This window comes from Amia ocellicauda, chromosome 9 (genome assembly GCF_036373705.1).
Source record: "Amia ocellicauda isolate fAmiCal2 chromosome 9, fAmiCal2.hap1, whole genome shotgun sequence".
Classification (NCBI taxonomy): Eukaryota; Metazoa; Chordata; class Actinopteri; order Amiiformes; family Amiidae; genus Amia; species Amia ocellicauda.
In genome coordinates this window covers 26,188,696-26,216,222 of record NC_089858.1, presented here as the reverse complement: position 1 = coordinate 26,216,222, position 27,527 = coordinate 26,188,696, and the positions used below count along the sequence as shown (strand labels likewise).

General features: G+C 40.3%; 2 protein-coding genes across 3 annotated transcripts; one reads left to right on the top strand and one right to left on the bottom strand.

Annotated features, from left to right (window-relative positions):
- Positions 1-513: 513 nt before the first annotated feature.
- cdk10 (cyclin dependent kinase 10) lies at positions 514-10,355 on the bottom strand. Of its 2 annotated transcripts, XM_066713904.1 has the most exons (15): positions 10,221-10,355; positions 9,405-9,537; positions 8,567-8,639; positions 6,654-6,725; positions 6,188-6,290; positions 5,446-5,527; positions 5,145-5,212; positions 4,754-4,806; positions 3,893-3,962; positions 3,341-3,400; positions 3,136-3,259; positions 2,832-2,971; positions 2,502-2,554; positions 2,269-2,395; positions 514-2,154 (listed from the first exon to the last, which is right to left on the bottom strand). In XM_066713904.1, exons 2-14 carry the CDS (start codon positions 9,489-9,491, stop codon positions 2,301-2,303), a joined length of 1,080 nt encoding a protein of 359 aa, XP_066570001.1. In that variant the 5' UTR covers positions 9,492-9,537; positions 10,221-10,355; the 3' UTR covers positions 514-2,154; positions 2,269-2,300. The 2 variants fall into 2 exon arrangements, with proteins under 2 accessions (XP_066570001.1, XP_066570002.1); XM_066713905.1 differs by lacking the exon at positions 10,221-10,355 and having other exon boundaries at positions 514-2,040; positions 9,405-9,628.
- Positions 10,356-11,957: 1,602 nt separating this feature from the next.
- On the top strand, positions 11,958-26,104 carry chmp1a (charged multivesicular body protein 1A). The gene is made up of 7 exons (XM_066713903.1): positions 11,958-12,112; positions 13,432-13,451; positions 15,974-16,051; positions 20,149-20,295; positions 20,710-20,838; positions 23,025-23,218; positions 24,082-26,104. The coding sequence occupies exons 1-7, from the start codon at positions 12,106-12,108 to the stop codon at positions 24,101-24,103; spliced, it is 597 nt and encodes a 198-aa protein (XP_066570000.1). The 5' UTR covers positions 11,958-12,105; the 3' UTR covers positions 24,104-26,104.
- Positions 26,105-27,527: the final 1,423 nt, after the last annotated feature.

Here is a 27,527-nt window from a genome sequence, read left to right as displayed (position 1 = left end):
TCACCGTTCTCATGATCATTGAAACTCCACGAGGTGAGATCTTGCATGGAGCCCCAGACCGAGGGAGACTGACAGTTATTTTGTGTTTCTTCCATTTGCGAATAATCGCACCAACTGTTGTCACCTTCTCACCAAGCTGCTTGGCGATGGTCTTGTAGCCCATTCCAGCCTTGTGTAGGTCTACAATCTTGTCCCTGACATCCTTGGACAGCTCTTTGGTCTTGGCCATGGTGGAGAGTTTGGAATCTGATTGATTGATTGCTTCTGTGGACAGGTGTCTTTTATACAGGTAACGAGCTGAGATCAGGAGCACTCCCTTTAAGAGAGTGCTCCTAATCTCAGCTCGTTGTCTGTATAAAAGACACCTGGGAGCCAGAAATCTTGCTGATTGATAGGGGATCAAATACTTATTTCCCTCATTAAAATGCAAATCAATTTATAACTTTTTTGAAATGCGTTTTTCTGGATTTTTTTGTTGTTATTCTGTCTCTCATTGTTAAAATACACCTACCATTAAAATTATAGACTGATCATTTATTTGTCAGTGGGCAAACATACAAAATCAGCAGGGGATCAAATACTTTTTTCCCCTCACTGTATACACACACTGTTTGGTGCCATCCCCACCCCCTCCCCAAACAGACACTTGCAGAATTGCAGTTACATTATTACCATCAGGAATAACGGAGCAATCTACTGTAGAGTTAGCTGATGTACAATTGAGATCCCCTTTTTTTCCCAAAACGGTTCCACAGCTGACTGTGAGAATACAGCCTTCATTTACAAGCACAAAAAACAGAGCAGACAAACAGAGCTGTCCCTCCAGTGTCTTGGCCTTGTACAGCAGGCAAGAACTGAAGCAAACACTCATTTCAAAGGCTGATATTTCACCCATGGATACAAAAGTTACAATGTACAATTAATATGGCTACAGCTCAATTGTATGCAAATGTACTATGGGTATTTCCCCTCCGATGCCATTTCTTATGGAAGAAGTAGAGAATGTTTGCTAAACTGTTCCCTTTTTAATGAGAAAAAGTGTACTCCAATCAGACAAGGATATACACCAGTGCTAACCAAAGTCAAATCTCAGCATGTGCTTGTATTTAAAATAAAAAAAATGTTTTTTTATTAAATTGTCTGTTTTTCAAGATGCAGATTCTGTCCAGCCATGAGTCTGCCAGAAAAGTGATCCCTTCAGCTATGAAAACCAAGCCTGTGGCTCTTGAGTCTTGTAACTGACCCAAGGAACATGTGCAGCATTTAAAGAAGAGTAGCCAGCAAGAGGTTTCACATTGGAGATATTCAGCATGTCTTCTATATTTATGGAAAGCCTAGTGCAAGTGTGCACATCTGACAGAGGGAAAGCAATTTGTCAGCCTAAGTGTGGCACAGATCCGATGTTTTTCCTGGGCTCTGCAGCGCTGCATGTACAGAGAGGGTCTGACTCCCCTGTGAATGGGACTCCATTATAGGAAATACTGCCAACTTGACCCGGGTAAAGCAAAGACAACTGCATCATCCACACTGAACCCAAACTCCTGTGATCTTGTGGTCAGTATAATACTCTATACTACCCTCATCATCATCATGTCAGTCTATGGCTTTTGGCAGTAAAATCTTAGTTTCCAAACAGACGCATATATTCTTCACTTAACTTGTCTTCAGGCTCGTGAGGTTTCCTTTGGGAGACTATATAATACTGTGCATACATACACTTTCCATTACTGTTCATCAGAAGCAAAGATCACACATGGTGGCATTTTGACATCAATTATTGGAATGATGGTAGCCTTGCAAAAAAAATAAATGTAATTTAACAAAAACATTGGAATTGGTCCAGTCCTTGAGATCCATATATTGTACATATTGTAGAGCTTCTCCAGTCCAAATGAATCCCTGTTTTAGTTTTCTAATAAATCGATTACTGAAAACATAGCTGGTAAACAAAATGACTTCTCTCACAACACATTGTTTTCCAAGCTGCATGGTGCTGGTAATCCCATCTTGCTGAGCGCATCTCTTGTTCCTTCAGTCCACCTGTACAGAAGAGGAAATTCACACCCAGATAAGTATCCTTCATATCTTGTATAAGTAAGCTGTCCGATGACACTCCGCCATGATGTAATGAATAACAGGATGAAGCTGCAGTTGCTGGTTTGGAGGAGGGAGACACCAGTAGAGAAAAGTTAATTACAGTTAGTCATTATACTTAATCTGTGGATACATATTTTCTGTTTTGGATTTTACTGTATTGCCGTTCATTACCGGGTTGCCTCCTCACTGAGCTCCTGATTGGCTTACACCTTGCTGCGTTTTGATTGTTTCTCAGCAGCAGGGGCGGCCCTCTTGTTGCGGTGATGAGGGAACGTGGGCATCAGCTCTGGCTCACAGGCTGTCCAGAGAGACAGGGAGAGGATGGGAATCGGGAACACCACTACAAAAGTTCAATAACACCAGAGTGAAAATGACACCCTTTTTGGCTTTTTTTGGTTACTTACGCAATGGCTTCTCTTTGAAGTAGGAGCTTTCCAGGGAGTCCTTGGCTGCGGCCCTGTAAAGAGAGGAGCCGATTAGCACTCGCAAAACTGAGCAAATACGGTTTCAGGGTAAAACAACAAAATGACAATATGTATGAAGGCTAAGGTAGTGGTTTAGTGGTCCTCACTCCTGGTCCTGGAGAGACACAGGACCTTTCTTAATTCCAGTCCCCCTGACTTAATTGTGTCAGTCAGTGAGTGAGCTGATGTGAATTGCCACTGTTTCCAGGTCTGTATGCACTGAGAAAAGATGTTCCCTATAAATGCCCTAGATATGAGCAAACGCTGCACCTGCGCTTGGGGTTATACATGAAGAGGAAGTTGAGCAGACGCAGGCCGGCCTCAGACAGCCAGGTGAACTTATTCTTCAGGTTGTTATAGGGCTGCTTCCTCAGTGTGTACTGCCCCACCAGAGGCAGCCTGGTGAAGCCCTGGGGTTGAACAGGAACACAGCATTAAGTCTCATACACATAGCACTGGACAACAGATAATTTCACTGTGACAAAGCATTCACCACGAAACAGAGCACACCCTAACACATCCTGCGCATGGAGCAGAGGGTGATGGAGAACACAGATGGAGTTCTGGGGCTTACCGGCCAAATGTTTTCATTGGGCGTCCCCAGCAGCTGAATTATGAGGTCGATCTGCTGGATCTCTGAGCTGCCAGGGAGCAGAGGCTTGTGGGCCAATAACTCGGCTAGGATGCAGCCCACAGCCCTTTGGGAGAAAGGTACAGGGTCAAAATCCTAATGGAAAGGAATCGCAACATCACACCATTTAAACACAGCTTTGCCTTACCACATGTCGATAGCAGTGGTTTGCGTTTTCGTACCGAGGAGTAGCTCTGGCGCTCTGTACCTGAAGGGGTAAAACAGCGAAAAAGGGATAACTCTCATTAGGGCGACCTTAATCCATAAGCTATACTAATGTGGACAATTTATTAGGTCCTGGGTCCTGTTGGGTTTTGTTAATTCAGTTACGTTATTAAGCTGGTTATGCCAAAATACAAAGACACAAACTGACCGGTATATCCAGTGCTTGATAACTCATAGTCTCGAATGAAATATAAATGCAGGACAAAACGACCTTGCATCCGAGTCATTTAGTTTCTTCACTGGCAATTTTCCAGTTCCTCTAAATTCGATCTTATTCTCAATTGTATTATTTGCTAGGCAGCAGTGGGTTGCAGAGCCTTACAAAATCAGAAGTGAGACACTAACCACACAAATTTCCTTTGTCAGGCTTCATGTGGAAAACACAAAATCCATCTGAAGTCACAGTTCAGAAATCTGCCTTTTGACTATTCTAGGGAATAAGGAAGAAATACTGGCAAAAAACAAAAACACTCACCAGAGTGTCACCACTTTAGGAGTCATGGGTTTGAGGGGGACACCATAGGCTCTGGCCAGACCAAAATCAGCTGGAGAAAAATGACAAGTAGTGTTAGAAATGTTCAAATAAAAGCCTTTTACCTGCAATCTAAACCAAAGCCTAATCTTCCGTTTGAGTTACTGAACATGTTTCTCAGAGACATGTTCTGCATACATTGTCCTTTCCAATACAACAAGCCAACGCATTGTTATTGTTAAACCGGACAAAAGGAAATTGACAAAATGGGATTTCAATTCTCCTCAGGTCTTAATTACATAATTTAAGTATTAGGATAAGTCAAGTGAACAGTTGATTCAAGATTTTTAACTGAGTGATGCCTATAAAGCTTGTAGGCGCCTGGCCATTGAGGGCTGGGTTTGTGGTCTACACCTGACACTACAGTTCTCAATGTGCAGATGCAGTACTGTATATCTCCACAGGAGGGCAATCATGAATCATCAGGCATTTGTTGTAAACATACAAATACATGGAGCCCAATATTTCTATATATTTTAGTTAACATTTATATTTTATTAAACACTGACAATCTACGTACTGGGTTTCATTTGGAATGTCTCTCTTTCACTGTGTAAAACAAGATCTAGACCAGTCAAGTTAAAATAAAAAAAGAGACTTTCTATTTCTGGCTCTCCTTACATGCAAGTTCATAATCTTCAGGCACAAGTTCAATGTATCTGCCAGGTAATGTTGTCAGACACTCAATACCCAACTATCAAACAACATGCTCCAAAGCACTCCAAATCAAACAATAAAATGTTGTGATGATCATTGAAAGACACAGTTCCTCGTGTAAACCAAGGTGCAGAATGGTCATCTCACCTATCTTCACACAGCCTTTGTCTGTCATGAGCAGATTGGACACCTTCAGATCCCTACAAGAGACACGCATGAAAAAATATGAAGCATCTGAAATAGCAGGAACTCTGAAAGCCATTCAATTTTCTTTGCTGTAGGTACAGATAACTTGTTATGAATTTGAATGTTATTTTAAAGTCTAACCCTGACATTCTTTAACTGGGGGATTTGACTTCGGTATCCTTGCTGTGATATGATCGCTCGCTCCGCAACAAGCTGACATGGTTCACAGAGTAAAAGGCAATCACAGGACACCCACTGATCTCCACTATCTATCCCGTGTAGCCCCGCTGTGTGGAATATTTGAGTATGGTCTACAGTGGTGAAACAAAACCTAGCAGCAGCCCCTACTTACCTGTGGACAATGAAGTTCTCGTGCAGGTAAAGCAATCCCTTCAGGAGCTGGAGAACGATACACTTCACCTGTGAGGCACGGAGGAAAAGATTCAGGACCACATCCTTAAACCCCACCCATCTTCCCCCTGCACCTCATTGTGAGGAGGACTGTCTGGGACACTGCCTGAATCTAATCTGATGTCACCCAGATGGTTTCACTGTTGCCTGCAGAACTGGGCCCAGCCCTACACAGGAGGAGTGTGAAGTCTGACATTGATAGTAGGTTCTACGCAATGGTAGGAAGATGATCAGTAACTCACTTGTGCCTCTGAGAATGGAGACTGCATATTCTCCAGTAGACTGGCCAGGTCCTGCTCACAGTACCCCATCACAAGGAAGATACTGAAATCAAACGCACACAGAGAACTTTTTTGAACTGTCTGCATTTCCATCCTTTGAACATTTTAATTTATTTCCCCTTAAAAACAAAACAAAAGCTTTAAAACACTGAGAGATCTACGTAACACAATACACAAGGTAATGGTTGGAGCACAAAAAACTAACCCTGGACAGTTCGGAAGGCGTTCTAGAACAGGTTCCTCAGTAGTATTCGAGTGCCTACTGCCTTTTCATTCATCTGTACGATCAGCCAGCTGTGGCTGGAATAGAGTCTTATTCTCCCTGGGTTTGGAGCTGACAGGCAGCAGCCCAGGCCAGATTGTTCCCGCTCATGACCCTGGCTCTATTTATAGCAGGGTAATTTGACATCCCCGCTGGTCTCGCTGACAGTGATCAATGGCCCTGTGGGTCCGACACAGATCTTTTATCCGAGTCTGCAATCCTAAGTATGACGGCTATCGTGGCTCACCAGCTTCGGGAAAGCAAGAGATCTTTAGGAAGCCCAGCCAGCCTGTAGTTCTACACCTCAGTGCCCTTTAAATACGAAATACTGTTGCCAAGAGTATTTAAGTATTTAAGTTGCTTTTGCTTCTGCTGAGACCTGCTATGGTGCTCTAACATCACGTCCAGCATTTCCACATTAAGGGTACATGTCCACCATACCTTTCTAGGTGGTTTCCTACCACCACCTCATTGAGCTCCACGATGTTGGGGTGTCTGAGCTTCAGCAACAATGTTATCTCCCGCAGGCTGCTGATCGGGATCCCTTCAGGCCGCACAGGAAGAGGAGACAAAGTGGGGGGAGGTTGGGGGTGTCAGGTAAGAAAGTTCTTCACACATCTGTTGTGTAAGTGTTGTTTAAGGCATCCACCAACCCATTCTGTGTATACTGATATATAAATACACATCGATAAGGAATCACTTATTGTTAATCATCTCAGCGGACTGCTACAATCCCTGTACCATCACAGGAGATTCTAATGCACTGTGGTTATAGGAGAGCTTGCCCAGTATATTACTAAATAAATCAAGAAATAAAAGTTACATTTATGGAATCACCAACATTTTTAGATCAAATGTTCAATCTGATCTCCAGGCCTTAAAAGGTCACCATAAAATAAATAGTCACCATCTTTCTCCTTATCCATGCGCACTTTCTTCAGGGCAACAATCTCATCACTCTTGGTGTCCCGGGCCCGGTCTGTGAAAGAAAAAAAAAGCGCAAATGGTGTCCAGCCTGTAATCTACAAGCCCTGTACTTCATGGCTTCTTGTTTGCCAAACGCTTCTATCTTCCATCAAGTACTGAGATTATGGTTTTGCCATTGAAAAATATAGTTGACCACAGTAAAGTTGAATAAAAGTTCCCTTTATCCACATACACACACCTACAGACATGCTCAAATTTGTTGGTACCCTTACAGCTAATTGAAATAATTCCTCCTGAAAAGTGATACAATTAAAAGCTATTGCATCATGTATACTTGTATGCCTTTGGTATGTCATAGAATAAAGCAAAGAAGCTGTGAAAAGACATTAATTATTGCTCATTCTATAAAGAAATGGCCTGGACACATTTGTTGGTACCCCTTAGGAAATATAATAAATAATTGGATTATAGTGATATTCCAAACTAATGTAAAGGAGATCAGAAAGAAAATAGACAAGCATGGTAAAGGTAAAGGCTACAAGACCATCTCCAAGCAGCTTGACGTTCCTGTGACAACAGTTACAAATATTATTAAGAAGTTCAAGGTCCATGGAACTGTAGCCAACCTCCCTGGGCGCGGCCACAAGAGGAAAATCTGCCCCAGATTGAACAGAAGGATAGTGCGAATGGCAGAAAAAGAACCAAGGATAACTGCCGAAAGTGGCCTCCATGGAAGAAGACCCAGGAGGACTCCACTTTTTAAAGAAAAACATAAAAGCCAGACTGGAATTTGCTAAAATGCATACTGACAAGCCACAATCCTTCTGAGAGAATGTCCTGGACAGATGAGTCAAAACTGGAGCTTGTTGGCAAGTCACATCAGCTCTATGTTCGCAGACAAAAAAAAGCTTTTAAAGAAAAGAACACCATACCTACAGTGAAACATGGAGGAGGCGCGGTTATGTTTTAGGGCTGCTTTGCTGCACCTGGTACAGGGTGCCTTGAATCTGTGCAGGGCACAATGAAATCAAGAATATCAAGGCATTGTGGAGCAAAATGTACTGCACAGTATTAGAAAGCTCTGTCTCAGTGGCAGGTCATGGGTCCTCCAACAGGACCCAAAACACACAGCTAAAAGCACCCAAGAATGCATCAGAACAAAACATTGGACTGTTCTGAAGTGGCTTTCTATAAGTCCTGATCTGAATCCTATCGAACATCTATGGAAAAAGCACAAACCTGCAGTCTGGAGAAGGCACCCATCAAACCTGAGACAGCTGGAGAAGTTTGCTCAGCAAGAGCGCGCCAAACCACCTGTTAACAGGTGCAGAAATCTCATTGAGAGCTACAGAAACCATTTGATTGCAGTGATTGCCTCTAAAGATTGTGCAACAAAATATTAGGTTGAGGGTCCCATCAAAAGCAAAGCCTGATTTCTATTAATTATGGAATAAACAATGGTGGATGCCAATCACTTTTCTGTTTCAAGTTATTTCAGAGGAAATTGTGCATTCTTCATTTTTTGTGGAGGGGTACCATCAAATTTGAGGAGGTCTGTATAAGTAACAACAATAAACAATATTGCTATTTTGTACTGTCAGAAATAAGAAATTATAATCCCATATTGGGTTTTAAATAATTGAGTAATGTGATTTGTCACAAATTGTAAAGGTGGTAAAAGTGGATTAGTATATCATTCTGTAAGTGTGTATTGTTTTGGGGTGGTTGGAATAATACTTATACTACATTATTACAGATAGGTATATATCATTTTTGTACGCAGTTGTCACTAAGATACGTCTTTCAATGACACTATAGCCATCTTTCATAGTCTGATGTTTAATTGGTTTATCCAGAGCCTGCCAGATTGGTGCTAAAGCAGTCAAGACTTACACACGATGCCATAGGTTCCTTCACCAATACGATTGAGCTTCACAAACTCCTTCACACTCCTACAGTTCCCCAGCTGAAATGGTCCATAACCAAGACAAAAAAAAGACCATTACTAATTCATTTCATGTAAATATTACCTTTTAAAGAGTTGAAATTGGCACAGATACTGCAATTTCTATATTTTTAGCACTTGGCTTTTTTCCCCCAAATTATTGTACCAACACCTGGTAAACTATTCTAGAATTTCATCTTATAAAATAGTGGAACTGTGATTGTAACTATCATCTACTCCAATTCTTTTAACACAGATACTGAAAGTTTTATTGCATCATAGTATGGTTGTGTTTATTTTTAGTAAGCTATTTTAAACATCTTACAATTATATAACAAAGTATTACTATGCCAATTTGTAAGTAATTTAAAACACAGTATAAATGGCACAATAGTTGCAGTATCATGTAGTGCCCTTTTGGGGGGAATCCAGATTTGATTTGGTACATCCGTTTTGATTTTTTTTAAAGAGACTGAGAAACAAAACACCGTCACCCCCCTGCCATGCTGCCCTGGCCTCAGACTGTATCCCACGGCGCCGCGCTAATTCCCGCGTCACTGACGCACCGGACTCATTCGTTTCATAAGCAGATTACCTTAACTTCTAACCAGCGTCTGTCTAAGTCAATAATGTGATTCGGCCAGGATAAAAAACACGACAGCGTATTGCTTTCGTATCCACTTCCTCATAATTGTGCAAACGCATTTGTATTAATCACTCGGTCTATGAGCACTAAAACTAGCACGTTTGTAAAGAGAGATGAGAGGGAAGCGCGCAATCTGTTACCCTGTCCTGCTGCGGGACTGTGAATGTCCTGTGGTGCTTGATAGATCTCAGTTTGATCGGATCTGGCTCGGCTTCTGTGGACTCCATCCTCACAAGAAGCACAGTGCTCGGTCAAATCAGGCTTCAACCTCCGCTGTGTAGCGAAAGCAAGAGACACACGTTAACAGATGAGAAATGTTTACATGCCCGCACACAGCGCGCTCCTTCCTTACACAACAATCACACTCGGCCAACACTTCACTTTAGTCAAGGCACAACCATAAACTTTCCCTGAGTTCCCTGCCACGCTACTGAAAACGCGCGTTTCATTTTCTTGTTTTTAACGCACAAGGGAAACGCATTTGCAGGAATGTAATATTATCCCATATGCATGGAAAATGTGTGTTATTGTTGAATGAATTACAATACCCACATGGATGTTAACGAAATCATGTAATTTTAAGATGAAAATAGTGAAAAAAGAAAGATGCCATTGTCCTACTACTTGAAAACTCATTAATAAGCATTTCGTCACCAACCTGCAAAGGCACGTACTGCTAATCTTTCAGCCTATATTTCGTCTTCTAATACTTAACTTTATTGCAAAATCTACACATTTTTACTAAATTCACTGTCCTCCTGAACTAAATGCATTAACTTATTTATTGCAATGCACTATACAGTTACTGTACATTTAAAAAGCTACACATTCTGGTACTTGTCTAGACTAGTACTTCTGTAGCCTAAAACAATACTAACTACAACTATGCTACTACTCCTACTCGTAATGCTAAAACTACTGCCATTTCTACTAGTGAGAAAATGAAGAGGGGGTACCTCCAGGCATTCACTTCGTGGTCTGTGCTTTAACACAGAAAGGACGACCTGCGCCCGCGTAGTACGGCACTCCGGGCCGGGGCTCTCGGACCACAATGCGCGGCGACTCCGGCGGGATCTGGCGGAGGTCCTCGTTGGAGGGGGCCGTGACTATGATGGTGGGCGGGTTACAGCTCCTCAACTCCGGGGACTCGTCCGCCGGCTCCTCGGCTGCAGCGCTCTGGGGCACCGGCGCTGTCTGTGGTACTGAAAGGCCGGGGGGGAGCATCTTGTCAATTAGCTACATAGCAGTTTGTTCAAATAAATAAAACAGCATCGTTTTGCACTTTAGTCCACTTTAAGAATTGATAGTGAATTAAAAGAGATTCTTTTAGAATGAATTAAACTGATATTTCTCAAAACGAATCTCAAGTTTAATTCACAATCACAATTTATTTTAAGAAGGGATACGTCTGCTTTGAAAAGAATAAGATCAACAAAAAGGTAGACTCCTTATAAGATTTAAATTTGAAGATTGCAGCACTAATGATCTGCTCACAACTGTGCACCCAGTCGATCTTAGATTAATAACCACAGTACCGAGGTCTTGAATCAAATATAACACACAATGATTTGTACACAGAATAAAGGATTTACATCAGCTGCCCGCTCTACCACCACTTCTTAATCGTTTCCTATGCAGGCATGCTGCTCACTTTATTACTTCTTACAGGATTTATTTTTCTTTTCTTTTACAATTGTCAAGTAAATCAGCTGTAACAAGTCAGAAAACTTGTATTTACACCATCAATCGCGGAATTGCTTACCTGCATGGTCAGTTTGTTTGCACAGAACAACCCCCATTAGAGACCACTAATCTCGTACACACCGGCGAGCCTCTACGGCCGGCAGGGGTCACCGCCGGCAATGCCTGTCACTCACGCTGGATCCATGAACTCATCAGTCAGCCTCAGTGCCGTTTGTAACGAGCATTTGGGCCATATGACTGTGTGACATTAATTAAGTACTAATTGTGACTTGATTGCAAACAGAACACGTATTGTTTAAGATTACCCCAGTATTATCTCTATACTACTACTACTACTACTACTACTACTACTACTACTACTAATAATAATAATAATAATAATAATACAATAATAATAATTTGTTCTGGAGAAATCACGTGTAGTAAAAACGCCTTTCCCTGCCATCTGTACTGTTCTTTTCAAAATATTGACTCCTCACTCCTCACTCCTCACTCCTCACTCCTCTCTCTCTCTCTCTCTCTCTCTCTCTCTCTCTCACACACACACACACACACACACACACGCACACAAATAATTATTTAAACATTTTCTTACACATAATTTAACATTAATTTAATTAATTAATTAATACAGATACAGGTTCAAATGCACTTAAGAAACCCTTTGAGTTCACATCATCATAATTACTATACTTAGTGTATAAACTAAAATCATGTTATGAAACTGTACTTATTATTATTATTATTATTATTATTATTATTATTATTATTATTATTATTATTATTAATACACTATTATAACATGATCTGAGTGAGCATCTAGTCTCCAGATAGGTCAAGTCTATATTCATTATGATGATGCAAAATCAAAGGGTTTCTCCCAGATGCATGGATGGAACGCAATAACGCTTACCATGTGACCATGGTCATGGCTTCCTCCTGTTCGGCTTCGCTTTTCTTCTGCATAGGGTGGGAACCCCTGATCACATGGTATACTCTCTCACCCTGAGACAGGAAGAGGAAGACAGAGGCCGAAAGCACTGTTTACCAGCAGAAAACGACCAGTTAAACTCCACAACGAAACGGATTTATTTTTATTGTTAGTCAAGTGTGAATTTACTACACTCTCCCGAAGCCATGGACGGTAAGACCAATACATGTATTATTGTACACATGGGAATACCCGCTTATAACCGTACGACAATACACAAATGATCCGATGTGGCTTCCTAAATAAAGTAGTATAATGACAAGTTATTAATATACACGCACACACGGAAATGTACCAAGAACAGTATTTCATGTTTAGATGTTAACATAATGGTTAACGCTTTGTTGTGTACATTGTCGGCCCAAGGACCTAGCCTATACTGTATATATTAATACCATATTTCCTTGAATCAAAACAAGTGACAGCCCCATACGTTCATGCATATTCGTGTAAAACATAAAACTGATAATGTATATATTCTCTATTATATATTTTTGTATTATATATTTTTAAATATGAACTGGGAAGTTACAGAAACTGGGTGAATCGACAGTTTCGGAAATGTAAGACAACACCTTGCTACAGTATTGAGCACCTGTGTAATAGACACTGTTATAACACCACGTGATGCTGTGAGCTGCCGTTGCCAGTAGTGAACAGTGATACAGGGCTGGGCATAGAGGTGTGTTCACTTGGTATCCGCATTGTTTATTTTGTAGCGGTCAGATCTACACATTACACTTGTTACAAGTATCAGCATTTCAGTAACTTTACTTATGAAACTTTGATGTAAATTAATTGCAGGGTCATAATAAGGCACTGTCTTCTTGTATATATGGTGTTTACTATATATATCTGTTTTGCTATACAAAAACACTGAAGATAGTTGACATTATAAAGTGTCATAAACTCACAAACAACCTTAAAAGAGCTCTATTACAAAATATTGAGTGCCCTTTTTATCTGAGAGCTGTATGCAGCCCTGGGGACTTCTGTGAGATTAATACTTCTTAGTGCTTCCCTTTCCAGCAGGCGCTCGCAACCTCTGCCATACAGTCTTTATGGGGAAATACTGTTCCAACATTTTACTGGAATGTTTCTCTGGGATTGGTCAAGAGTAGCCTTTACTGTGTTGTGTGGTGAGCCCCAGCAGCATCGCTAGCCAAGATTGTACTTCTACTGGTGACTTCCATGCCAACTCAGAGAGTTTCTTTTGCCACTGAATTAATCTAGATCCTACCCATAATGGAGAAAGTTGAGAAAGTATAAAGTCACATAAAAGGCTAGAGAAATTAGCGTTTTTTGCGAATCATGATGCAGTGTTGATTTAATTGGGTGTGAACAGACAGACAACCAAACCTCTGACCCTGCCCAGCTGCATTTTTGATGGGCCCAGAACATAACAGGACTGTATTATTGCCATTTCAAGCTTCCCCTTATGTTTACATCAATACTTTTTTTTTTCTTTACAGATACATTGTTTCAGCTGAAGGTGAGTATCAAATTTTGGCTGTGTATATTCCAATGTAAAGATTAATTATCCCTAAGTATAAAGGTAAACCATAGACACCTCCCCACCTCAGGTTGTAAATCCATGAATCTCTGTTAACGCACATATGCAATGGTATTAAGTTATGTCTGTACTGAGTGTACAAAATACACAAGGCAAGTATAACATCAATGCAAATAGCATTGTATCCTAACACACATTAATCACAACTTCCAAGTGTATGTACCAAAACATGTAGTACACATACAAGCTATTTCCAGAAAAGCTGACCAAGCCCAGTCCCTAAGATTAATCATCCAGTAAGTCTACTAGGTGTCATCAGTTGTTTATGTATTAGAAATACATTACAATACAGCTTAGCTCAGTGAGATCATTCTGAGTCACTAAATCAGAAAATGCCATTTACTATAAATTAAGGAATTCCAAAGATCGTAATAAAAAATATTTTAAATTATTACAATTGTGTCATTTAATGTAACATCATAGTACAAATATGTCTGAATGAGGTTCTCTTCATGGACTAAACTCCCAAGATGACTTTTGCATCCCCCTTTCTTTTCAATTGGTCTGTCTTCCTCTTGTGAATGTGAGCGAAGGTGACTGAAAAACAAAGGCATGTAGAAGTGTGAGGAAAGGGATAGTGGCCCCTGAACATTTTATTTATTTATTCATTTTAAGAAAAAAAAAATATATATATAAAACCTTGGAGGACTGGCTGAATTCAGACCCAAGGCAACACATCAACTTGAAAATGTCACCTTGAACCCTAAGCAATACATAGAAATTACTGTTTTACTGTAAAGAAATAAAGCACATCAATATACAATGTTGGGTTGCAATAGTTATGAAAACCCCATTAGTCACATTGTGGTTTCAAATTACTCCACCATTTTACCATGTCACTTACTGAGTCTGCTATTGGATACAAGCCCAGGGAGAATTATGCAGAACTAGTTCAGGTTTTTGAGAAAAATGAGACCACTAGTACCTGTGCTGTGGCCATTTCCTTACAGACCTAAAGCTCTTAATATTATTCAGGCAGTCATTCAGACTTACATAATCATGTTAAGAGTTTTAGGTAGAGCATGATAATTATAGATGGCATTACCAATGAGGTGAAACTCGAAGGTTAATCCATGGGTGACCATTGTCTGAAATTCATGGAAGAAGGCAGGAGGGGCTAACTACCAAGAGTGCAAAGTTATTTCCTTTTGTGTTGGGGGTAGAAAAAAACATTTGAGGCCAAACATGATGGGGAAAAAACACCAGCAACACTTCCAGCTCAGCGTGAGTCAATCTTAGCTGTTCCTATTGGATTACAATTTTTTTTAATTTTGTTTTGTGCTGATTTCCTGGTTGCAGTCACTGTTTGATGGGGTATGCTGATGTGCTACTTGCCAGCATGGTGCCATAATTAAAAGTGACAAAGCTTCTTTATTTTCAGTTTGGAGTGGTTTGCTCTGCAGGTTCCACTTCCTCAGTTTCTGGTGATTCACCCTGTGTCCCATATAGTTTTCACTAGAGCTTTAAAGAGGATTGCTGCCTCCATAATGCGGCTCCAAAGCTGCCTGTATGTAAACACTGCTAATGAGTGAAATTGGAATGATGGAATCAATTGTATCCGTGTCCAGGAACCTCCAGTCTGATGATTGTGGGGAATGCATCTCCCCAGACAGTACAGTTTAATGAAAAGTACTGTGAAAAATGTAAAACAATGGCAATGTGTATTTATAGCTATTGTACAAATTCACGTAGTCTCATGGCATAACATGCAGTAATTTGCTTCAGATTGTAAGATTTTATAAATACACCAACCTTTATGTAAGCTACTTAATACTATTATATCTCTTATCCAGGGCTACTTACAATTATTAAAATATATCACATTTTCACATTTATACAGTCATACCTCAATCAAGGGTACAACAGCATTGTCCACCACCTGGGATTGAACCAACAACCCTCTGTTACAGAGCCCTAACTCCACAGTGCAGTACTACTTCATATGTTAATTTAATATGTGTGTGGCATTCTTATTAGTCATTTGAAATGACTATTTAATGTTTGAAAAATAAATTGCATTTTGCTAAAGAATGTGAAAGCATAGTTCAGTATAAAGGTCACAAGTATGTGAAGCCTTCCCAGACCATTTCTAACTTGAACAGGACATAAGCAGATACCAAAGTCTCAGGCCCATTTATCTAATACAATAATTAGATGGCATTCTGGGTATAGTAGATGAAAATCCAGTGTAGAAACATTGTATAATCATCTTGATTTATATATTCTCAATCAAGCAGATTATAAATGGAAATGCTTGGTTTGCCACTAAAGATCTAGAAATTACTAATTTTGCTGCCTCAAAAAGATATTGCTGCGGTCAACTGAGCCCCCTCACTCCTTTTTCACTACAAAGAGCCTTATATTGGAAATGTGGCTTTGAAATGTGGCTGTATAATACTGTATGGGCAGGGAGAGTCATTTATTTTCTTTCTGTTCTTTAGTTCACAGCAAAGCAGCTGGAGAAGCTGGCAAAGAAAGCAGAGAAGGACTCCAAGACGGAGCAAGCCAAAGTGAAAAAGGTCTGTGTATCGCAGTGCAAAAAATATGTACAGAGCAGGGATAGTGGAAGATTTGCATTGAAAATGCTGTGTAGCAAGATGTGTGTTCATAAGATTGAAGCATTCTAACAAAGCTAAGTTAAGCACATAAGTGACAAAAGGCCACGTTCTGCATCTTACTACCATATTAGTAAAAGCCTCTTGACAGCTTGAGCAGACTTGGGATCAATTATGATTATAATTGTTTAATGCACATTTAAAATGACAATTATGTAGGCCATTCCAATGCTCCATTGTATTCCATAATATTGGCTAGTTGCCTTTAAACAAATACAGTGAGGGGAAAAAGTATTTGATCCCCTGCTGATTTTGTACGATTGCCCACTGACAAAGAAATGATCAGTCTATAATTGTAATGGTAGGTGTATTTTAACAGTGAGAGACAGAATAACAACAAAAAAGCCAGACGCATTTCAAAAAAGTTATAAATTGATTTGCAGGTTAATGAGGGAAATAAGTATTTGACCCCTTCGACTTAGTACTTGGTGGCAAAACCCTTGTTGGCAATCACAGAGGTCAGACGTTTCTTGTAGTTGGCCACCAGGTTTGCACACATCTCAGGAGGGATTTTGTCCCACTCCTCTTTGCAGATCCTCTCCAAGTCATTAAGGTTTCGAGGCTGACGTTTGGCAACTCGAACCTTCAGCTCCCTCCACAGATTTTCTATGGGATTAAGGTGTGGAGACTGGCTAGGCCACTCCAGGACCTTAATGTGCTTCTTCTTGAGCCACTCCTTTGTTGCCTTGGCTGTGTGTTTTGGGTCATTGTCATGCTGGAATACCCATCCACGACCCATTTTCATTGCCCTGGCTGAGGGAAGGAGGTTCTCACCCAAGATTTGACGGTACATGGCCCCATCCATCGTCCCTTTGATGCGGTGCAGTTGTCCTGTCCCCTTAGCAGAAAAACACCCCCAAAGCATAATGTTTCCAACTCCATGTTTGACGGTGGGGATGGTGTTCTTGCGGTCATTCCTCCTCCTACAAACACGGCGAGTTGAGTTGATGCCAAAGAGCTCAATTTTGGTCTCATCTGACCACAACACTCACCCAGTTCTCCTCTGAATCATTCAGATGTTCATTGGCAAACTTCAGACGGGCCTGTACATGTGCTTTCTTGAGCAGGGGGACCTTGCGGGGGCTGCAGGATTACAGTCCTTCACGGCGTAGTGTGTTACCAATTGTTATCTTGATGACTATGATCCCAGCTGCCTTGAGATCATTAACAAGATCCTCCCGTGTAGTTCTGGGCTGATTCCTCACCGTTCTCATGATCATTGAAACTCCACGAGGTGAGATCTTGCATGGAGCCCCAGACCGAGGGAGACTGACAGTTATTTTGTGTTTCTTCCATTTGTGAATAATCGCACCAACTGTTGTCACCTTCTCACCAAGCTGCTTGGCGATGGTCTTGTAGCCCATTCCAGCCTTGTGTAGGTCTACAATCTTGTCCCTGACATCCTTGGACAGCTCTTTGGTCCTGGCCATGTTGGAGAGTTTGGAATCTGATTGATTGATTGATTGCTTCTGTGGACAGGTGTCTTTTATACAGGTAACGAGCTGAGATTAGGAGCACTCCCTTTAAGAGAGTGCTCCTTATCTCAGCTCGTTACCTGTATAAAAGACACCTGGGAGCCAGAAATCTTGCTGATTGATAGGGGATCAAATACGTATTTCCCTCATTAACATGCAAATCAATTTATAACTTTTTTGAAATGCGTTTTTCTGGATTTTGTTGTTATTCTGTCTCTCACTGTTAAAATACTCCTACCATTAAAATTATAGACGGATCATTTCTTTGTCAGTGGGCAAACATACAAAATCAGCAGGGGATCAAATACTTTTTTCCCTCACTGTATATTTGTGGTTGTCTCCATTGCACAAGTTGTTTTTTCTCTCCCAGTTGCAATCTCATGTCAGTAGCATAAATTAATGGATTTCACTCTTGAAACTCAGATTATTATTTCTGTGAGAGGAAAGCCTAACCATTAGGCAGAGGCAGGTGGAACCCAAAGGGGGTTTTGTGAAGGTACCACCTGGACATACAGACAGTGAGGGAGGTAGGGAAGCAGCAAGGGAGAAATTGTAGAGCAAGAGAGGTGTATGGAGGAAAAGAAACACGCAAATGGAAGAAAAAATATGTTGCTAAAATTCCAAATACAGCTTTGAAGTTAAGGAAGTTACCAGTCTTCTAACCTAACTGCAGATTTCAAAGACTAGGAAGAGTGTGTCTTTTGTGCTTTCTAATGTTACCAGTAGGTGGCACTCTTTGCTTAGAGCAAGAACATCCTTATCTCTACTATAGCAATGATTTGTTGAATAGCAATGAGAATGTATTGCATAGAGCTCCAAAATGAAGTATAACCAGAAAGAACAACTAAGATCCCCAATGCACCTTCGATTAAATATATCAGTACAGAGTCTGCAGCATGGTCACGGTCTGTGCCACATTCCTCGATAGCACTGTCCACTCAACGCAAGTTCTGTTTTATTTTTTTGTTCCAATTTAATTCCTATGATTCTTCTTGCAGTGCATTTGTAGAGTGTTGTCTGACTTATGAGAAGCTTTCATTTTACCATAACTGGGTAAAATCAAATATTAAAATTGATTTGTTAAATAATTGTTCCTGTTGTGTATCAGATCCATTCATTTATGCTACTGACACAAGAGATTGAAATGATGACCATACAGATAAACTACTTGAAAGCTTGCTGTACTCTTCTGTTTTGCTTGGATGCTGCAGTTAGAAGTAGCTTTGAACAGTAGTAGGCCCTTCCAAATTGGGCAATTGCTCCATTCTATTAAAAGAACAGAAAGCTCAGGAATCGGTTAGATTGATGAAGAGCAGGGGGTCACTGTGTAAGGCATTTTCCTCTTACGTTCAGTCAGAATGGAATCAGAAAGACAAATGACATTTCTGATGCAGTTTTCTCAATCAAACGAGAAACACCCTCTGCTTTATTTTGATTTCATTAGAAATGTAAGTTCCCAATGCTCATTTTAAAATTAGACTGCGGGGGGGGAGGCTGGTATTTGAGTCAGGTCTACAAGCAGACAGTTCAATTAACAGAATTGAAAAGATTATATTTAGAATTGGGCCCCGGTGCCAGCTGGAACAGTGATGTTTGTGTGGTGGCAGATGTGTGAGGGAGCACCGTAGCCGTCTATAACATTCACAGGATGACAGGCAAAGCTTCATGTTCCAGGGTAAAATTAGTTTCGCCTCTGCAAGCTCCAAAAATGCTCTGGATAATTTGTTCTAATTGTCAAAGGGGAATAAAATGCATTCTTCCTGCTCATGCTAGATTTTCCACCTCTACACTTTTCCAGAGATTATTATAATGTATACATGTAGGCATTAAGTTTCCTTCAAAATGTTTGCTGATAAACTGTTTTGTTTTGATAAACGTTGCAAAATGTCCTCCCAGATATGTTGGATGTTAAATATAATGCTGCCATATTGCAAGCTAAATAATGTTATTTGATATGTGAAGATCCTTTTTGTTTTATGTTTTAGTTTTGGTGACGCATTAGAAGAAATTCCATTAATCACAGTAGTGTGTCACAAAAAGGTGTAATAGGCAGCATTAATTCCACTTAGCATCGTTTCCTAGGAATGGGTACAGTATACACACTAATATAGAGAGAGGTCCTTGTTTTAAAAATATTAGGATGTTAAGATTACCAAGTAAGTTATTATATTGCAAGAGTCATTTCCGCAGTATCCAGAGCACTTTAACATTAAGCAGTTCTTCTTATACCTGCCTTTTGAGCTTCATTGCTGAAGTAAAACACAATTTATAATACAGGAGAAATACATTTTTAGTAAAGTGACCCCAGATTTACATCTGGAATAAAGACAAAATCGGTTGGCTTTGCTTGCCCACCTGACAAGTATCTGCGCCTGCCGAGCCTTCTGTCTGAGCGCGCTGGTATGTCCCTAGGGAGAAGGGTATAGTATTCAAGCTTGCAGTTTTCGTAACAAAATGATCCATGACCACAGGGCTCGGTTTAGGTTTTCAGTACCTTGAGCCCTCACTGTAATTTGCTCTCCCCAGGCCCTGCAGCAGAAGAATGTGGAGGTAGCCCGAGTGTACGCTGAGAACGCCATCCGCAAGAAGAACGAGGGCGTCAACTGGCTGCGCATGGCATCACGGGTGGATGCGGTGGCCTCCAAGGTCCAAACGGCAGTGACCATGAAGGGGGTGAGCGGCTCTTCCACTCCCCTCTCTTTGCCTCAGACTTGAGTTGAACACCAGGGATCCACACTACTCTGTGAAGTGCAAGAAGTACACTGTTAAGCCAACGGGCAGAAAACGTTACCAAAGTACCCAACTAGGGCCTTTCACCCGAAACATTATCCATAAGGCCATTGATTTGACATTAGAAAGATGAGGTGAAGTGTTCAAAGAGAGATTGGTCTCCTGGTTTAGAAATGGTACTTCTAAAACTATGGGACTGTGGCTCTTTAGGACTAGGATTAGCCACCCCTGCACTACATAGCATTGGGATGCATAAAACTTTGAAAATCACATAAACTTTGATAATGTAACGGAAATAGGGCAGTATAATCCAACTGGGGTTGATACAGTTGACTAAATACTGTTCATCTGTTTCAGGTGACTAAGAACATGGCTCAGGTGACCAAAGCTCTGGACAAAGCGCTGAGCTCTATGGACCTGCAGAAGGTATCTGCTGTGATGGATAAATTTGAAACCCAGGTCCAGAATCTGGATGTCCACACTTCGGTAAGATGTGTACACTTTTCGTTCCTGTTTGAAGTCAACATTGTTGCAGAGATGGTAACAGAATATCCTGTGTGATTGGCAAATCATCCGTCTCCGATCACCCAATAATTTAAAATGCTGTGGAAAATGTGCCTTGACAGTTGTACTAAATGCAAGAGCCTTTATATTCCATTATTATAAGGATTGCTTTTGCAGACAATTAATGTCTTCTAGTTTGTGAGGGTGAGGGTATATAGCTGAAGTAACTGATCACTGAATATTGGGAGATGTGAAGACAGCAAAAGGTTAATTTCTCCCAGTCTCTGAGGGCTGTTCTGTAGGAAGCAGCACTTTTCAAAGTGGGACAGATCCCTCGGGATTATGGTGGAACAGTGTGCTTGGGACTGAACTACACTAGTCAAACATCTATCTGAACTGCATATCCATGTGCATCTCCTACTCCAAAAAGCCATGGCTTCCAGAATGTTCCACGTGATAATTGTGGGCTTCCAATCCTACAGAAAATAATCATATTGAAAAAGTTAAAATGTTGTTAATTTACAAGCCTTTCCAGAATTCTTTTCATTCTTATTCAGATATTAAGCTGATACATTTATCCAAGACGATTTGGTGACGTGATGCATTAGGGTTCGTAATTCCAGTGAGTGTGAAATGGGTTTGATGGCTTCCATTGAGTCACAGTGATGATTAGTCTCTTGTTCATTAATTTGGGAGACACCTTTAGGGCAATCGAAAAGAGGCAAACTGTCGATAGAGACTAGTAAACCATATGACATTTCAAATGTGCCTGAGCAGTGACTTAATACCACAGTAATGGTAATTGAAATTAGTTTAAAAGTTTAATATTTGCAAAGCCAGTTGTCATGGAGAACTGATTGATGTGCATCCCAGTAGAAAGCAAATAATTCAGACTTCTGCTGCTTCCTCTGCTTTTGTAATCTGTCATTCCTAACTCCTAAAGGCACTTCATTTGGACCCAGAAATATATTGGGCTATAGCTTTGAAAAATTTAGTGTGGAACATTAATTTACATTTAAAAAAACAAACAAATAATAAAAGACCATTACAGGTCTTACTCATCACACTGCCCGGAACATATTGATCTAAGAATTTAATCACTGTCTCAAAGCACCTGGGAAAATAATTTTCAGCAACAGGGAATGCTCTTCCATATGTTTACCGTATGCTTTCTCAGTGGCCAAAAACTGTCTGTCTGGCACATTTTTTTTGCAATAATAAAAAAGAAAAAGAGTAGAAACTGAATTGCTGGCAGTTTGTTTCCATTGTAAATGTGCACCCCAATGTTAAATTGGAGCAGTTTTAGCCAAGATTTTCTCATTGCCTACCAGTTAAACTGAGCCTTCCTCGAAAACAGTGGGAATAGCAGCAGATTTTTACCAAGCATATGTGCTGATCCAATCCATTTTAATGACCACACCTGTAGTTTATATTCTCATAAAGTGTTAACCTTTCAGACTGAAAACCAATAGAACAGGATATATGTTAATCAGGGAGATCAAAGATTCCTTCTAGGTACAATAAACTCCTGTGATTTGTGTTATTAACATACCACTCAGTTTGCAAAATCCTCTCACACCACAGTTTGTCTGAGGAAAATATTTTTATTTTAAATCGTAAGCACTTTTTAAATTAGTTAATGTTTAAGGAATAATACAGTTCGTTTATATAGTATTTAGCAGAAACTTTTCTTATTTATATAATGTAATTTAATGTCTAAATAGTTACCGAATTCTGATGATTCATCTTGTTTAAGCGTTACCGTTGACCCCAGTACGAACGAGCTTCCGATTATATCGGAGGCTGCGTTCCAGGCCCTGCATTAATTGGACAGTATTAAAAGAAAGCCTCAACATCTGTCAGCGTTTTCCACTTCTTGATGGGATCCCTGAGAAACTGGCTGTGTTGAGCAAAGCAAAAGTGCTGACATGGGTGGAAATTCTTGAATAGATTATGAAGAAGCAGCGCATGATCCTGATGCTTTATATCATAGGATTTGCGGAGTGATTGGAGAAAGGAAAGCAGTGGACTGAAGTGCAGTCTGTGGACTCCCAAGTCCTCCACAATCAACCCAAAAAGGCTCAGAATTAATTGTCTTAATTTTACTCGTGAGGGTGTACCCCGATCTGTCTAGGCGTGAGTGTGATGTTGTTTGCATGTGTCCCCAGGTGATGGAAGACTCCATGAGCTCAGCCACCACACTCACCACTCCTCAGGAGCAAGTGGACGACCTGATTGTGCAGATCGCTGAGGAGAGCGGCCTGGAGGTGATGGACCAGCTCAGCCAGCTGCCCGCGGGGGCCGCCTCCCTGGGCGAGAGCTCCACGCGCCCCCAGGACAAGGAGGACCTGCTCAGTCGCAGGTACCAGCCCATGCCCGCCTGCTCACGACTTCCACAGACTCGCGCAACACAGCCCTTGCCCGCAGGCACACACAGTGATGGTGACACATACCACATATACACACACACAAGCACATGCATCATCATCATCAACAATAGCAGCAGGTCGTGTCCCTATAGTCCTTTACTGCAAATCATTTCAAAAGCCCTTTTACAGCAGGTAAAAAAATTAAAAAAGTCAATGATTCCCTGACACCATACGTCTCAGAGGAAGAGAGCATATGCACACTTGTGTTGTGCATGTGCGTACACGTGTGCGCGGGTGGTCTTCAGCTCCTAGTCTGGCATGAGATTGTCAGGTTGAGTAATGATAGCCAGCTCCAAATAAAGGTGATAAAGGGAAAAAATAATAGCCAATTCTCATTGCCTACCAGTTAAACTGAGCCTTTCTTGAAAACAGTGGGAATAGCAGCAGATTTTTACCAAGCATATGTGCTGATCCAATCCATTTTAATGACCACACCTGTAGTTTATATTCTCATAAAGTGTTAACCTTTCAGACTGAAAACCAATAGAACAGAATATATGTTAATCAGGGAGATCAAAGATTCCTTCTAGGTACAATAAACTCCTGTGATTTGTGTTATTAACACACCAATCAGGAATTAAAACGGACACACACACACAGACGCGTGCGCACACCAATTAAAGCTGTCCTCTGAGCCATATTCTTGTTTTAAATCTCTGAAATACTTGCAAAATGTCACATTTCTCAATGAGCAGACAGCAGCTTGATATATTGACATGCTGGGTACAAATAATATATATATATATATATATATATATAATTTTTTTTTTTTTTTTCTTATTTTCTTTTCTTTCAGGTTGGCAGCTTTGCGAAATTGAAAGCGTGTCGCTTCACCGAAAATAAAAGCCATTATTGCTTCGAAGGACTGTCTGGAAGTGACAGTACAAGTTCCGTTGTTATATATTCCACTGTACATACATGCACTCAGTTATTGATCCACCCTAGCTTATTTATAGTTGGTTTCACTGAGGTTGAAAGGATGCTGCCAGGCGTCCCAGCTGATCTGAAAATAGCTGCTAGAGATCGCTCTGTGCTCATAGACGGGTCTCTCTACACACTGTGCAGCCTCTGTTTTCCCTTAATCTCCTGTCTTTGAAAACAACAGTTTCTTTTGTACTTTGCTTCCTCTGTGAAAGTGGAATGTTGTAATACAATACATTTTCAAATCCGAAATAATTTGTAAGTCTGGCATACAGATGTAGGCTTTTTTTGACTAGTTTTATAATATGTTATAAAAGTTACAGGGTTCTGTGTGTGTGGTTGTAATTTCTGACGTCGTCTGGTTGCTGAAGATAATGCATGTTTTGAAATTCCAGAATTGCTACTGTTATTGATTAATCCAGGTTTATGCTGTTTTTGGAACTGTGCTCTTTACATGAACAATCCATTTAATATGAGAGACAGGTGGTGGGATTCCTACAGATTGCCCTCTAGTGGAGGGAACTTTAAAAACAATGAGTATCTTGGTGGTGTATAGAGCCTTGTAGATACCCTCTGTAATAAGCTGTTAAGTGCGTTTTCATGAATTCAAGAGATCATTGCAGAGGGCTTCCAATATATGTATATGTAATTCAGGGGGCAAATGCTTTTTAATTATGAACATTTAAACTCCATTACCTATTAAAAAACAAAGCCTTCCATATAGGTTTGAATATACAGAACCAAACTATTCAAGGCTGCGTATTTAGACATTTTTTTTCACATATTTCATCGCACAAAGTGCTGCCCTAAACGGAATATAAATTAGTTTCTTTGTATTTTGAGACTTCTTCCCTGCCGTATACATGCACGTGCACCATACATTGCAAGGGAAGCGGTTCTGTTCTCATTAAAGACCGAATGGCTGCTGAACAATAGCCTACTCAAGCGCCATAGTTCAAGGCAATCCATTTCAGTTCCACTGTAGCACCGCTGACAGGGTGTAGCCTTGGTGGGACGTGCAGGAGTTGTTTGTGCTCTAAAGGACATGCCCCTAACACCCATTTGAAGTGTAAGGTTATACAATTGTTTGTGCTGGCTGATAATAAAACCCTGACTACCTGGTGACTGGCGAAGCAAGCAGCTTCATATTATGAATACAGAACTCACAAGCTGCTGAGGGAGAGGGTGTTTACATACACACAAGCTCAGAGAAACACTAATGCCCATATACATAGAACCTCCTGACCCATTTAACAGTCAACAGTTCAGCTAGTTGCTCTGTCAGTATAGACATTGTATTTTTTTATGAGTATACTTCTAAAGCCTGAATCTAACACTGATCTGCATAAAGTGAATTATGAGATGTAAATATGCATAATGAAAACATCATACAAACAACCAAAATATATACACGCATATTATTATTATTACTATTATTATTATTATTATTATTCTGTCTTGCCTTATGTTGATACAGTGACTTGCCTAGGTGCTCTGCATTTCTACAGTGCCTGCAAAATAACACTTATTAGGGTTAGATCCGAGATTACAGTGCTAAGCGCAGGGAAAAAATGGGAATGTTGATCCCGATAAAGCCTTCAAAATTCGAATCTAGTCACGTATCAATCTTATTGTTCGGTGCGATGAGAGCGCGAGAGAGTTTTATGAGCACCAGTAGCAGCTTACTGTGGTTTTGATCATTGGAACTGAATCAAAAAGAGATTTCCTCTCTATTTTAATGGTTGACTTTCATCTCTGTCCACTTTTTGTTTTCTTTTCTTTTCAACCTTGTTTTTTTGGGGGGGGTGTCTATTTATGTTCATAGATATATGAAGGTTGATGGTAATCTTTGGTTTTATATGTTTATATTTTGAAAAATAAACCCAATTAAGGCTGTTCTGGACCTTTTCCTGTGTGTTATTGCTTGACACTAGGCTTCTGTAGTTGAAATGGAGATTGGGGGTTATTTAATAGCTATTTAAAAACCCAAATCAATAGGGAGTGATGGCTGATCTGTATGCTCGATTTTTGGCAAAGAGCTGACGAGAGCCTTTTTTAATTCCTATATAGTGGTGAGTGCGGTGTGTATCTGAGTTGTCTCATCAACAACTTATTTCCATGGCAGTCTTGAGAGCCTGTGGTTGACCAGGAATAAGGATTGACACTGCAGTCTTAAGTCACCTCAAATATGCAACTCTCTTGTGGTAAAACAGGACATTATGCTGACCAGCAGTTCCTATAAAAATCCTTCAATCATTTTAGACAATTTAGAAGAAATTAGTACTTACTTTAATAACACTGATATCATTTCAAGTCAAGTTGGGGGGGATATTTTCCCAGAGAGTGTGGGAGAATAACCTAATTCTCTTTCCCTGACAATAACAAACAATGCTGGTTTCCTGCTGTTACTACAGGCAGCAAAGCGGAGTGTGCATCTGCTTTGTGCCGTAAATATTGGATTACTTGGCAGGTGACCAGCACAGACATGCAGGCTCTCCAGCTGGTCACCCAGCACACAGAGAAGAAGAAGTGTTCTTAAAATTATATTTTAAATCCCAATATCAAATCCACCTCAGAGACGTTTTATGGCTATAATCAATTTTGAGAAAGACCATGCTTGGTTTTATTGATTTATAAGTAGGGCATAAGTTGTTTTTTGTAAGGCTTTACCCAGTTCTATTGCAGTTATATAGTAATAGTAAAAAAAAAAAGTAACATGCAGTGATTTATTTATGTTTTACTATTAATATAATTTCAATAGAACTAGGTAATGACTAAGAAATAACAGCTGCTGTCCTACTTGTAACTACTTATAAATATCCTGTACCCTACATGTCAGGTAAAGCCTTTTCCAGTTTGAACCTAAACAGTTTAAAATAGGTTTTTCTCCCCCAGCTTTATTTTAAAAGTCTATAAAAGAAGAAAATCTGGTGAAACTGTATCTTTAAACTCGAAGCATGATTTTTGCACCAAAATGAATAAGCGTCGTCTCAACAAAGCACAACGGTTCTGCAGTCAGTCTGCTGCAGTTCTGCAAAACAAAGGCATTTGTTTGACTGTCAAAGACAGCACTGAGTGAGCGGGGAGTGGACTGAAGACATCTGATTACCATCCCGAAGTAATCCTCATCACATTGCACAGACATGTTAGGAGTTATACAGACAGGAACATTTTGTAGCTTTTTACAAAGCTTTGAAACATTTTCCTAATCCCTAATGCACAATAATAAGCAGGTAAGGATACATACCAGTACTATTATTATTATTATTATTATTATTATTATTATTATTATTATTTCTTGGCAGACGCCCTTAGCCAGGG

Coding starts and splice junctions, on each gene's coding strand:
- cdk10 (XM_066713904.1), bottom strand. CDS start 9,491: ATGGAGTCCACAGAAGCCGAGCCAGATCCGATCAAACTGAGATCTATC. Junction 8,640..9,404: donor CAGTCCCGCAGCAGGACAGG/GTAACAGATTGC, acceptor GGACCATTTCAG/CTGGGGAACTGTAGGAGTGT. Junction 3,260..3,340: donor ACCACTGCTATCGACATGTG/GTAAGGCAAAGC, acceptor TTTCTCCCAAAG/GGCTGTGGGCTGCATCCTAG.
- chmp1a (XM_066713903.1), top strand. Junction 16,052..20,148: donor AGCAAGCCAAAGTGAAAAAG/GTCTGTGTATCG, acceptor TGCTCTCCCCAG/GCCCTGCAGCAGAAGAATGT. Junction 23,219..24,081: donor GAGGACCTGCTCAGTCGCAG/GTACCAGCCCAT, acceptor CTTTTCTTTCAG/GTTGGCAGCTTTGCGAAATT.